General features: G+C 40.1%; 1 protein-coding gene across 1 annotated transcript in view; it reads left to right on the top strand.

Moving 5' to 3' along the window:
• Window positions 1-7,947, top strand: part of rbm17 (RNA binding motif protein 17) — a 17,242-nt gene extending 9,295 nt beyond the window's left edge. Inside the window, exons 8-11 of the mRNA XM_013913400.1 lie at window positions 2,780-2,856; window positions 3,065-3,163; window positions 3,242-3,314; window positions 7,655-7,947. Of these exons, the coding sequence (XP_013768854.1) occupies window positions 2,780-2,856; window positions 3,065-3,163; window positions 3,242-3,314; window positions 7,655-7,758 (353 nt within the window). The 3' untranslated portion in view covers window positions 7,759-7,947. The remainder of the gene's footprint in view (window positions 1-2,779; window positions 2,857-3,064; window positions 3,164-3,241; window positions 3,315-7,654) is intronic.
• The last annotated feature ends 5,839 nt before the right edge of the window (window positions 7,948-13,786 follow it).

Genomic DNA, 13,786 nt, shown 5'->3' with positions numbered 1-13,786 from the left:
GCGCTTCCCCATACCCGTCGAATTCCCGCAGGCACAAAGAAATTACGGAGGCTATCACTTATCACCTGGCTAAATATATGGCTCCCATCAACACTGAGCAAAACAAGGGATTTAGACAAACCCTAGACAAACGCTACACTGTGCCGTCCTGCAACTATTTTTCAAATGTTGCACTACCTGCTGTATACACACAGTGTCGAGCAACGGTGGAGACGGAATTACAAGCAGTACAACATTTTGCGGCAAAGACAAAATGTGAGACATTTATGGTTTTTATGTTCAGTCTCAACTGTTACGAAGTTGATGTGCACTTAATAAATGCAATAAATATTTATATTGGAAAAGAAAATCATGAGAGAATCGTGATCTCAATTCTAAGCAAAAAAAATCGTGATTCTCATTATATGCAAAATCGTGCAGCCCTACTGCACACAGCTGTATCCATTTTGTCTGGCTCACTTTTATCAGCAGGAGTTTTGTTTGCACTCTGTCTATGACCCTGTTCACAGCTCACTTAGCTCCACTCAGTGTTTCACATGTAGAGACTGCCCTCTGGTGGCGTCATTATGCAGTGCACTAAAATATGACAACCTCGATACAGCATCAACATGCTCTGTCTGTTTGTTTGCTTACTCAACTCCTGATTATCAGATCGAGTTTGTAACCCAAACTTGGCTCATATCTTAGTCCCCTGAAGCCTCTTGTCTGTATCAGATAATGGGAATATTATTATGTTGCCTGGCAGCCAGTGGGCAAAAAGTGATTGAGTTTGTGCATATGTAACACCTTCAGAAGGATCTTATTATTTTAATTTAATGACATTAGTATCTAATTTATCATATCTTGAATATTCATATTTCCATGTACATCTGAAGTCAAGTTTAAATGGCCTGCATTTGTTTACTGTATTTAGTGTCTATATCAAAACTTTAATGTTGGATAAATAACTGTATAATTGAACTTTTATGCTAAGGGCTTTCAAGCCATGTGAATTCCTCCAGCCTACTAAAGCACTTTCTTTCCAGCTTGTTATTTTTGCCAGGTGCTACTGTAGGTAAACCATAAGGCTAATGTAAATAAGCCAATGTCATAAAAAATTAAGTTATAAAGTCTTCCATACCAGTTTTTCATTATTCACGTAATCTGCGGTAGACACTGTCTGGATACTGAGTGTTGTAGTAGATTCCACAGCTGGTTGACTTAAAAATCATATATGCATGGCAATACATCATGCTGTTTATAAACGTACTATGAGTCCCCTAATTATCTTCTGTTTATTAATTTGGCCTCGATCACCTTTTTGTAACTTTTGTAAATGCGATTCGATCAAACAATACTGTAGTCTTGGTATGTACTGCAATCTGCAACACAAATGCTCTGCTGTGCTATAATGCTGTGATGCCGCCCAGGCTGAAGCTGCAACCCGGCCTCAATATGAAAATTAATTTTAACCTCCTAGGACCTGGCGTCCACATATGTGGACATCACTTTTTGGGTTATTTAGACCAAAATACTCAATTTTGCTCTACAAGGGCCTGATATCCACTTACAAGGACATTATACTGCTCTTATTTTTCTTAAAGACAAAAATCTGGTAAAAAAAAGATCTGGTAATTCTTTGTTTTTACGTTCATTGGGCCCCAATATGCCCAAATATCAAAGAGAAATTAAAATGCATGCCGTGGAAGGGTTCAAGTCTTAGGAGGTTAAGTCTTTCCTGCTTTGAATTTGGTCTGTGCTTCTTATAGCAGGGTGCAGAGTTTTGCCTGTACAGCATGCTCTTTGCTGCCAATGCGAACAAGCTTCAAGTCTCCCTTATTTTCCCCTCTCAACAGCTTTTCATCAAATGTTTGGCTTCTGTGCAGTTTTCGCTCTTTGACCTGTTTTTTTAACCCCTGGACAATCATTTATGACAAGTCAAATCTGCAATGTATTCCATTATGACTTAACCCAGTAAAGCCTGCGCATTCACATAATTGCCTTAAAATTCCTGCCTGGGTGGCAGCTCTACGCTTCCGTAGACTCCTCCCTGTCATTAAACATGTCAGTGTTTCTGTTTAACCACTAGAGGGCACAATTGGATATCGCTCCATCCATGTTTACCTTATCTGTATGGCTGTTGAATAACTTGAGCTCTGTTATCAGCGTTGTTTAATGATTGTCAAATAAGAACATAGCTACTCTGATAGTCTCTTATATTCTCAAATGTGCTAGCAGCTTAAGCACACCCTTTACCCCTTATTATTATTAATTAGTAATATCAATACTTTTGTCAGATCGTCATTTAGATTTCCGAAATGTGGAAAAATAGTGTGGAAAGTGCATTTTTTTTCTTTTTTGTTTGTTTGTTTGTTTGTTTTTTAGTTGTCTAACTTAATATCTAAACGGAAAAATATAAAGATGAGCAGGAAAACTTCAGCTCTGTTTTGTTTTATACATTTCAGTATTTGAGTGAGACTGGCAACTTGGCCACTTTCCAGAAATCTTAACAGTTTTATTCCTTGAATGACCCAGAACGACCCAGAGTGGCTTCTCAGCAGCACAGTAAAAGCCAACTGGATGTCAGACGAAGCAGATATCAGACCAGCTGACGCAAAACAAACTGCTGAATTGTTTCATTTATCATCTGTGTTGAATCAAGCTCCCAAGTTTTGAACAGTCCCGCACAAATCCACTTATCGTCCGACACCTTCTGTTGCTCCATCCAGCATACCTGCTGCCTGTAAATATTCTGATGATAAGGAAAAAATTACGATCACCTCTGTTTTCTTCCAATCAGCTGACTCCTCCAAGAAGTCTGACGCGAACCCGCTCACTGAGATCCTGAAAAACCCGACCAAGGTGGTCCTGCTGAGGGTACGTGTATCCCTGTGTGCTGTTAAATTCGCCCTTTCTAGGTTTGGCTACTATAGCATTAGAAACATGATCAGTGGGTTATAAGTGGCACATGTTGTTATTTCAACACAGAACACTGGGGTGATGGAAAGACTGCAGTTTTAATATGAGATTATGACTAGTCTGATGTCCTGTGCAGCTTGGTTACATGTGTCGTTTCCCTTCGTAGAACATGGTGGGGCGAGGAGAGGTGGACGAGGACTTGGAGGGAGAGACGAAAGAGGAATGCGAGAAATACGGCAAAGTAGTTAAATGTGTCATTTTTGAGGTGAGATGAAATGATTTCTAAAACTCGATTTACGTAAAGTCATCAAAACAGAAGCGTGAAGATTCTTTCCGCTGTCAGATTGCAGAGGTGCCAGATGATGAAGCCGTCAGAATATTTCTGGAGTTTGAGAGGGTGGAGTCGGCCATCAAAGGTCAGTATTCACTTCTTTTAAGCGCCATCCCTGGAATAGGCCTCAACTCATGAGATATCGGGCATTTGCATCAGACCATGTTGCCTTCAAGCGTCACAGGAGCTTGAGGAACTTCCTCGCTGTGCACTTGTTCATAATGAAAGTGGTTGCCTCAGACATTTCCATTCTCATTTAAACAATGGTTTTCAGTCTGCATATGTAGGCGACTGTTTCCTAAATTACTTCATGTAACAGCATCGCACTTTTCCTTTTTCTTTCTCTTTTTTTGGGGGGGGGGGGGAGAGGAATCATTGCATAACTGCTCTAATAATGTGGGTGAAAATGTGTCCCATTCTAAATGAGTTGGCCCAGATCAGAAACAAGGTGAGACTCCCATTCCCTGCGGTGTTACATCATTTGTGACCCAGCAACCCAGGCGTCTCCCTGTGGCACCGGCAGAACCGCGCTTATATCACAGCTCTCAGAAAGCAGGGCAGGTTCTCAAAGAACGACACTAAAACCTGCCATAAAGAATCAAATTAAAAGTCTCACACTAAGTGATCCGTTTCTGGAGGTGATGACGAAGCATCCGGAAAGTGAAGTCTGAGGGCATGTTCTCGCACTCACAGGCCGGAGGTGATTGTTGTATTTAGTGTCCGTCACGGTAGCTGTAAATAATATGCTGGAACCCAGTTAAACCTGATTTTCTTCTGTCACTGTGTGAAAATGGGTCATGTTTTTCCTCATGTTAGCTATGATTCCCCTACAACAGGGGTGCCCAATCCCGGTCCTCGAGAGCTACCATCCTGCAGCTTTTAGATGCATCCTTGTTCCCACACAGCTGAATCAAATGAATGGCTTGTTATCAGGCCTTTGCCAAACATGATGGCATGCTGAAGAGGTAATCAAACCATTTGATTCAGCTGTGTTGGAGTAGGGATGCATCTAAAAGCTGCAGGATAGTAGCTCTCGAGGACCGGGATTAGTCAACCCTGCCCTACAGGGAAGAGAACGGCGAGTGTAGCATCTAGCACCTGGTTCATTTAAGTTAGTGTCTTCTAGTAGAGGTGATTTAGCTTGTTTTTGCTCATGAATTCCATTTGTAGTTGCTTTGGATATGGCTGGAGTTGTTCAAAGTGCAGTTAAGACCAGTTATACCAGTCTGCCCATAACATCCACATTTTTATCTCCCCTCCAAGGTTGCATCTTTGTGCACCTCTGGTCATCATGTGCAACTAAGACTTGAATCCACCAATTGAGACATCAAGCATGTTGCCAATCTGACTGCAATCTGTCTACATTTGATTTAAACAGACCAAACAGTGCGGTTGTGAAACATCCTTTGATGGCTCTCTTTAAGCCCTGTTCTGATCTTGACCGCTCTCTGTGATTTTTATCGCTCATCTTGAATGTGCACAAAAAGCAAACGCCAACTTCCCCGTTAAAGCGATCGATGCTGTCTTCAGTGTTGAGACAGGGTGAGCGTGACAGTGACTCAAAAGTAGTAAGAAGCAGTTTTGGGTGACAGGATTCCCAGGTCAGACGGTCGGCTAAAGCCTCTCAAATACTGAAACATACTGTATTCTGCTAGAACACTACTAATCAGACATGCAGAGTTGTTGCTGTTAGGTTTTTTTTTTTTTGTGTTTTGTTTTTTAAGCAGTGGCAACACAACAGTACATCACAGTAGTGTTCACGCTTGAAGGAATGCAATACTACCCAAGAAGATAAAGTTTGAAGTTAAATTTTCCCGGCTATTCTTTGAAAGGTTTAATGGCTACATAGAAACCAGCTAAATAATCCTGTCGGCTTCACTGCTGACGTGAGTATGAGGTGATGGAAAGGTTACAGAGCCTGGCGATTGCACATTGTCCTCAAACAGAAAGTTGTTCATTACCTTCATTAGATTACAGATAGTAAATGACAATAGTTAAAGGAACAGTTTGTCATTTTTCTGAGAAGTTGTAAAGATTTATAATGATGAATTTAGATCTGTTGTTGGACATTTAGCACTTTCTGCTTGGCATTTACCGAAACAGCACAGTGACAGTATTGCACATGAGAGGTGGAAACTCAGATTTTTGCAATTGGCCCTGTTGCATAGGCGTTACTCAGAGTTCCTTTCTCAGGGCACAAAATTTAGTGAGGGGAATATTTAAGTTTTGCTATGCATAAGATGTATATCTAATAACAGTTTTTTTTTCACATTGGTTATTGCTTTGTAGAGGAGACATCGCAGTAAGTTAAGGGTGCGCTTATTAATTTCAGATGAGGATGTGGTTAAAAATGGATGGATTACAAAGCCACCTAATTCTAAATTTGTTTAGTGAACTCCGAAATGACCTGGAAACTAAAAGAGTCACGCAGTGCCAGCGGCAGCAAAACTTATTGCAATTCTTCAATTCTCGGTTTCTGGTTCCTGTAAACTGCGGCTTCTGTGGCTATTTCACAGCCTGCACGGAGGGTCAAAGCGAAACAGCTGACGAATGGCAAGAACAGGGAGAATGACTATGTTGAATTTGGACCCTGTCCTTAGTATATTCAGGCCTTGGATATGGATGTTGGTCTGATGCATTTATGTTAATAAATCTTTATTAAGGAAAAATGTGTCTCTTAAGTTTTTTTTAAAGTTTTATTACACTGAAATTAAAGCATTTTGATTTCAGGGTCATAAAAGGTGCACATGGTTTTCACCATGATCTCGTGATCCTCTAACACATGACTGTTTTTTTTTGTTTTTTTTTTTGTCATGGGTTACACAAATTCAGCTGCATGCACTTTGGCAATAGGTGTTTTTCTGTCTCTTTCTCAGCGTAGAACCGTTATGGTGGTACTGTCAACATCGAAGCAATTACTAAAGCCTGTTTCCATTCTAACGAGCTCATGACTGCCACTGTAGGCCTACACTGAACGTACACATGTACAACTGATTTATATTGATATGCTTGTCCTGTTAGTAAATTACCCACAGCTCTTGGCAGATTGTGCAGATTGTGCGAGTCACATTGAAATGAACAGAGTGCGCCTGCGTTTAGAAAACAGCACAACTTTTGTAAATCATCCGCAAACCTAACCGCACCCATAACATAAAATAATTGCTCTCTAACCCTTGTGAAGAAAGCACGTTTAAAAAATGGTCTGAATTCATCTTTGAAAAGATGCACAATTGTACACTAACCATCTGTTTCCATACAAATCAAGATATTCCCCTTAGCTGCTGTAGTCATAACACACGTTGTTTTGTGCATATGCACACGCTTTATGGCTGTCTACCAACTGAAGTGATCTCCGGCGTCCTTCAAGATCCATTATCATGCTTGGGACACACATGCCTCAGTGACTAATGCTGAATCCTGTCCTCTCTCACACAGTCGGATAAGACGCGTCCTTTTTAAAGGATCATTACCTCAGTGGTTCATCTTTAGGAGACGGTCCTGGGAAATGACCCTGACATAAAATTTCCTATTTTCCTAGAATGCAGACGTACGAGAGCCAAAAAAAGTTTTCTTTTTTTTTTCTCTTCTTGAGTGTTGTTTGCTGGGAACTACCAGCATGAGCCGGCTGTTTTTCATAAACAGTGTAATAATTTATTTTTTACAAAGGAGAGATGAACTGATCTTTGGAGGTCACAGAGAATAAATCTACCATAAAACATATTGAGACAATAGTGACTTTGTTTTAGTTTGTTGTGTTTTGTTCTTCCTGTGCGTAAGTGATACAACATTCTCATGTTAGTAGGGATCTGCTTCAAAGAAACACAAGGTTTCCAGATTTGTGCCAGATGCTCCACAGCATCGGTGTTCTGATGTCTTTGATGGGCCTGTTTTGATCAGTGTTTTTAATTGAAGGCCACATGCTTACCCAGTAAATATCAGAATAGGGTGCAGCCTCAACTGTACAACTTTTTAACAGCCATATTGTTAAAAAAAACAAAACAGCATGCAGCTGAGTTGTTGGGTATCTATACTGATGTGGACTGGGTAAAATGTTAGGAGTGAAAAGATGCCACGTTTGTTTCATGGAGATGGAAAAAGATCAACATTTGTATGTGAAAATGAAGGAGGTTGGTCCATTGGGCTGAAATTTCATTGTAGCAACTCAAAATGGTACTCGGTAAGCCCCACATGCATGTATGCATTACTGATATCACAACATGCTCCTAATGAGATCATGGGTGTCCTTGGGGGATTTCCTCCTAGCTCGGAAGCATCAATGAGTTCCTGGATGATGCAAGGTGCAACCTGCCAGTGTCAGGTGGACTGAAACATAATGTCCCAAAATGTGGTGGATTTTGTTCTTTTTGCATATGACTCTACTTTGTTTTCCCAGGTTCTGACATTAATTGTTCCTCTCTTTTGCAGCTGTTGTGGATCTGAACGGACGATATTTCGGTGGGCGAGTTGTCAAGGCCTGCTTCTACAATCTAGACAAGTTTCGGGTTTTGGACCTCGGCGAGCAGGTTTGAATTCACCCTGGGAAACTACAAGAACCACCACACAAGGAGCTCACATCATCTCCCCACATGTACATAAACCTTTTTTATATTTCCTGAACAGCAGTCTGTGTAGTGATACATGTCTGTAGTATATTGGCTTGTTTGTCCTGTGTTTAAAAAAACAAAAAACCTTTTATGTAAAAAGAATAAAGGATATAAACAACATTGAGTTGATGGTTTTGTCATTTTTACATAGAAAATTTTCTGTTTCTGGTTTTAGATCTTCATTAGTTAAGACAACAAAGCTCATTCTTCATGTTGACTGTCGTTGTGTTCTTAAGTGTCAAAATATGAACACTAATATAACGAGAGGTTAAACTCTAGAAACCCACTCCAATCATATGTTGTATCTCCAGGAAGCCTACTTTCCTTGTCTGAAGTTTGTCTGACATAACGCAGGTTCCTCGCTAGTGTTAACACATCCCCAGGCAGAGACTGTCTTGATTTAGCCTTGCCAGATTATAGGAAGGGGACTGGGACAGTGAACGCAACCCCAGCCTCATTCAGAACTTATGTAAGTGCGCCAGAAGGGCCCTGGAGGTTCCCGTGAAAAACGTCAGGAAGGATCCCACTGGAGAAGGTTTAAATCAGATCAGGGAAACGGGTTGGACAGAGAAACAGAAACAAGAAGCGAGACCCATTTAAAAGATTTAATCATTCCATTCATTTAGGGTTGCAGTGGTCAAAGGTTGAAGTGATGGGAGTTAATGGGTAAAAGCTGAGGAATAAAATCAAATGTTTGATCGACTGCTCTTGTTGATCATTTTGATTATGAAATAAGCCCAGCTAAGAGAGCATTAAATTAAACAACAAAATGTTGTAAGTTGATTATTCAGTGTTTTACTGAGCGTGTGCAGTGTGTTTGTGTCAGAGTGCAAGCCAGGAGCAGGGCTTGATGTTGAGCGCGTGTCCTGAGCATGCACAGCACAGTGCTGTTTGGTCTATGAAACTAACGAATGTGTCAACAGTGCAACTTGAGGGGGGGTGGCCACGGTGTTTGCTCACAGTAGTTCCCGTAGTGGAGCGCACACTCGCACACCATGTACTGAGCTTGAATATTTATTGCACTGGCCTCAGTTTGATTCCACCATAGGCCACTTGCTGTAAGTTGTCTCTTTCCTGTCAGCCACTCCAGTGTAAATGACGTAAAGCGCCTTGCATGTGAATCATATCCCACGTGTGGTATGCTCCCCAACAACTATCGGGTCGCCTCCTGCAGCATTCTCAGGCTGATCTTCAACAGTGTTGTGCAGCACTTGTCAGGAAGTTACCCCGAGTACATTACTATTTACATGTTGGCTGCTGGTGGCATAATTCGAAAGAACTGTTTATGCTTTCGTAGTTATCCTGATGACAACTTGTGTCCAAGATATTACTCCAGATTCTGATCTTTAAATCAACAAGGTGACAAAAATGAATTTTCCACAGCCACTTGCATATCAAATGCATGCTATTTGAAGACCACTGCTCTGCTCTTACTTCAAAGGGTCATCTTTCTCTTGATCTCTACTCTCCTTGTTTATCTTCTATTGGGCCTTGATGGAAGCCCTCAGTTCATCCACTGTAGGAATCAAACAGTTTGAACTCTTCTCCCTTTAAGCCAGCTTTCGTCTGATTGGCTGCCCCTTGCAAACACAAGAGCACTTGAGTGGGACTTCTGTGCTCACAGGCAGAGCTCAACATCTATGGCCAGGTCCAAAACTACAACTAATTCCCTTGTTAACTACATGCCTTCAAAGATACTGGGAGCATCTACTTTGACTTTGGAGGTTAAAATCCGGTATGTGTCTTTCACATTAGAGACAGTTAAGCAAGGTTTCTGAATAGTTTTTAAACTAAACTAAATCATGTCATAATAAATTGTTTGTTCATTGAAGACTGGTTCCAGGTGACTTCCATAGCTTTACAGAATAGCCCGCAGAGAGGTCATTACAATCCTGACCTTACACCGTGTGTTAGGGGGCACAGTTTGATGGCATAATCCAGAAATGTAATACATTTAGCCTGTAGTGATGTAGTGATGATGTCCTAGTGAGGTGGCTGTTACATTTTTTCCACACAAGTTGTATTTCGGAATATTAAAGAAAGGTTAGTACTGTACAAAGATACTGAGCCAACCCTCGTTTCTTTATATGTTGCAAGGAAAATGCGAAACTGTACATACAACAAAAAGAGTACAATCGCAGTTCACAATTGTGAAACCTGGCCCCACCTTATCATGTGAATTCATAAGGTGGGGCCAGGTTTCACAATGAACTCACCCGAAACCCTGGCTGATTGGGACCCGCACCCATTTTCACACCTTGGCTCAGGCGATTAGAGGATCATCAGGGGGTCCTTTTGTCCCTCTGTGGGTGACAGTGATACTCCCACTGGGTTTAAATCTGGGACTCCCCACCATTTGACCTTAGAACTGAAGAAGCTTCTCGGATGAGAGGTGAAACGTCTTCAAGTAACTTAAAGAAGTCCAGACGCTTTTCTTTGCAAGCTGCTTTGACTATGATGACCTGGATGACTGAGAACCTTCACAGACACGTGACCTCAAATGATGGACTGATCACCTCTCCTCCCCTTCATTCCATGCATTCCCACCCACCCACACACACACACACAAACACACACACACACACACACACACACACACACACACACACACACACATCCACACACTAAGTGTTTAGAGTGAAATTGTTGCTCATTTCCTTTGTCTCCCTGGTCCTCTCTCACCTTTCTGTCGGTGTGCTCTTCACATTAAAGAGGGAGTTTTTTCCTCCCAACTGAGTGCTTACTTAGGGGCAAATTGAATGCACAAAGCGAAGTACTGCAAATGATCCAGTCATTACTTTTAAATACATGTCTGTAAATTTTATCAGTATGACTCCTCAAAAAGCTCAACACTACATGTTTACTTTCGAGACTGTGATTATTTTCTTAAACGTTTAACTGTAATCACTTTGTCCTTCTGTTCATCAGTTCAAGAAGAGATTAGTCCTCCATGTAAAACTTGATAACAAAGCAGAAATCCCTTTGTGTGTAGAAAGATGTCAGTCAAATAAAAGACTTAATCAAGAGTTTCCCTTCAAAATAATGCTTTAATTACCAGATGCCTATACAGCCTTAGCCCCATTTGGATTAACAGCTATTTTTATGGGAGCTCATTCCAAGACAGACAAACAGTTTACTCTCCTGAGACAAAATACAGTCTGCATCACTGTCACTGTTCCTGCATATTATATGAAGCAACAGCAGTCTTAAATATATATATTTATGGTTTTGCTCAGTCATCAGCAGTTTTCTTATCTCAACACTTTTTTGCTCATTTCCAACTCTTTATTGCTGACCATTTTTACCATATGCTATTCCCCTGCTAATTCGCCCCTTAATTCATGTTTTAAGCTAGCTTTCGTCCGATTGGCTAGCTCATGCAAACAAAACATTTAATAAACAGCAGGTGGGTGGGGCTTCTATGCTTATCCACTTGTTAGGTGATGACATATCAGCCCAGTTTCCAGGTCCAAGCTTCTATTGCAATAATTGATGTCGTCATCTTTTTAGGATGTTTGTGTCTTGTTTAATTGGATAGCAACCAGCCTCATTCTTGGTCTCTTCAGCGTTTTATTTGCACACCAGCAAATTAGGAAATCTTTAAAATCTCATGGTGTACACTGCAGCCCATGGGCACTTCAGAAGATTTCAGGATCTTACTTAGGATCAGGACTTTTTCATATCAAGTAATCAAAATCATGCGGCAACATATAACGACTAACCTTGTGATGTGGATGGATTATGTCAGATGCTTTCCTGGCTGAAGTTTAGTTCTGCTTTATGATGATATGAGAGAAAGTTATAGCAGAGCTGTGCATTTTACAATTTTTAGAAATTCTTCAATCGGAACATAGTGTGTCATCTTTAGGTGGGAACTAACTAGCTAATTTCCTGCTAACATCTAACTGCTAAACTTTATAAATGCTTTATTCAGAAATCCTTGGAAGTTAAACTTTATTGTAACACCTTAGAGAAAAGGAAATTGTGAAACAATAATCAGAGTAATAATTCTCAATGTAAAAATGTGAAGACTGATTATCTCAGTACCTACAGTATATAATATAAAAAGGGACGAATGAAGGAACAAATTAATAGAGGATGTTTGTGAACTCTGTGCCCTCACTTACAGAAATCAGTGTCTGTGAACATAGTTTTCTGTTCCATCCATGAATTCAGGTTAATGCTCTATCATGCAAAGAAGAACCCATATGTAAATACGATCCAGATGCCAGCATATTCTCTTGGATGAAGCTCATTTAAAATGGACTGAGGAAAGTGTAAAACTCTTCTCTGGTTTAATTTACATTTGGAAAACATGGATGCCAGAGAGGAGGCATTGTCATTGGTGCTCAGTACACCAATAACAATGGCTTGTTATTGGTGCTCAGTACAAAAACCTGCTTCTCTTGAAGGTATGGCAATGCATCATTGCCTGACCAACTGGCAGCTTGCGCAACTGGAAAGGAACCATCAATGCTGAAAGGTATATGCAGGTTTTAGAGCAACATATGCTCCCATACAGATGGCATATTTTTCAGAAAAGGCTTTGCATATTTGCACACAATGCTAAACTGCAACCTACGGCTGTTACAACAGCATGACTTGGTAGTAGAAGACTGGGTGTTGAACTGGCCCGTCTGAAGTCCACACCTTCCACCTATTGAAACTATTTGGTGCATCATGAAATTGAAAATATAAACCAGTTCAAAGTGCAAAAATATTTTTCTTAAAATTGTGGACCTCTACAGTTTAATCGAATAACTTTATTTATGTTCTGTTGTGAATAAAATTTGAAGGTTTATGGGATTTGCAAATCATTGTATTCCATTTTTATTCACATTTTACATCATCCCTATGTTTTCAGAATATGGGTTGTAGATATGGAGCATTTATATTGTTTAGATCACAGGGATAGTAGTTAAGTAATCCCTTACTTAATTACTTATTATTTAGAAATGAGATCAGCACTAATCAGACCATAGTTAGAACAGTATACATATTTAATAAGACATAAAATAAGAAAAAGCACAGTCAGCCCCTTTAATTAGGACTAATGTGGCTGTGACCAAAAAAAAGAAAAAGAAAACAAAAACCCTCCAGTGTTACAGTTGGTGGAAGGAGTGTGATAATATTATTATCTAAAATTCCAGAACTGTGTCAGTGCTTCTACAAACATTTATATGTGTCCTGCTTTCTTTTTCTGGGGAAAATATGTTTTTTTTTCACAGTCATTCCAGCTGAACCCTTTCACTTCAGACTCCGAACATATCTCAACCCTCCAGGTAAAGTTCACAACCTGACCTTGTTTAACTCTTAATCAGCTTGGGGGTTGGAGGGGGGGAAGTGTGCGTGGTATGAATATTTACAATGGATGTAAATTCCACAACTATTGTGCCCACTGTTTGTCCAAGAGGAAAGAGTTTGTCACTCTGATTCATTCTGTAAACAGGACACGATGTAGAGAATCATGGTTGGTTTGGGGAAAAGGTTGAAAGGAGGTCAGAAGGAGTCCCAACTTAGGCAATGAAGAAGTTTCAGATTGTCCCATATTTTTTTGATGTTACTATGTGGCACTTTTTTTTTTTTTTAGAAAGATCTCACACACGTCAATACATTTTTAAAAAGCCATTATAAAGTCAGTAATGGGATCATAGAATGCCTGTTGATATTTTATAGTTGGAGAGTAATGTATCAGTTTGTCTGTCTGCTCAGCTTTTCTGAGCTCTCCCTTTTCAGACTGTTGTTATAGTACTCAGGCTTAAGTTACAAAGCCAACTGCAAAGCAAAGTCAGTTGTATTTGCTCAGTCTGTTGGGAAAGGATAACTGAATGTAAAAAAAAACACGTTTAAATGTTTAAACGTTTAAAATTAACAAAGTGACATTTTTAGAGCAAGTGTTTAAAACCTTTCAAATAATACACACACATACATGTCATACATACATATATATATA

The sequence above is a fragment of the Pundamilia nyererei genome, unplaced genomic scaffold, assembly GCF_000239375.1.
Source record: "Pundamilia nyererei isolate P.nyererei 1_Seehausen unplaced genomic scaffold, PunNye1.0 scaffold00130, whole genome shotgun sequence".
NCBI lineage: Eukaryota > Metazoa > Chordata > Actinopteri > Cichliformes > Cichlidae > Pundamilia > Pundamilia nyererei.
Note: the sequence above shows the minus strand (reverse complement) of the source record. Positions and strands in the feature narration are given on the sequence as shown.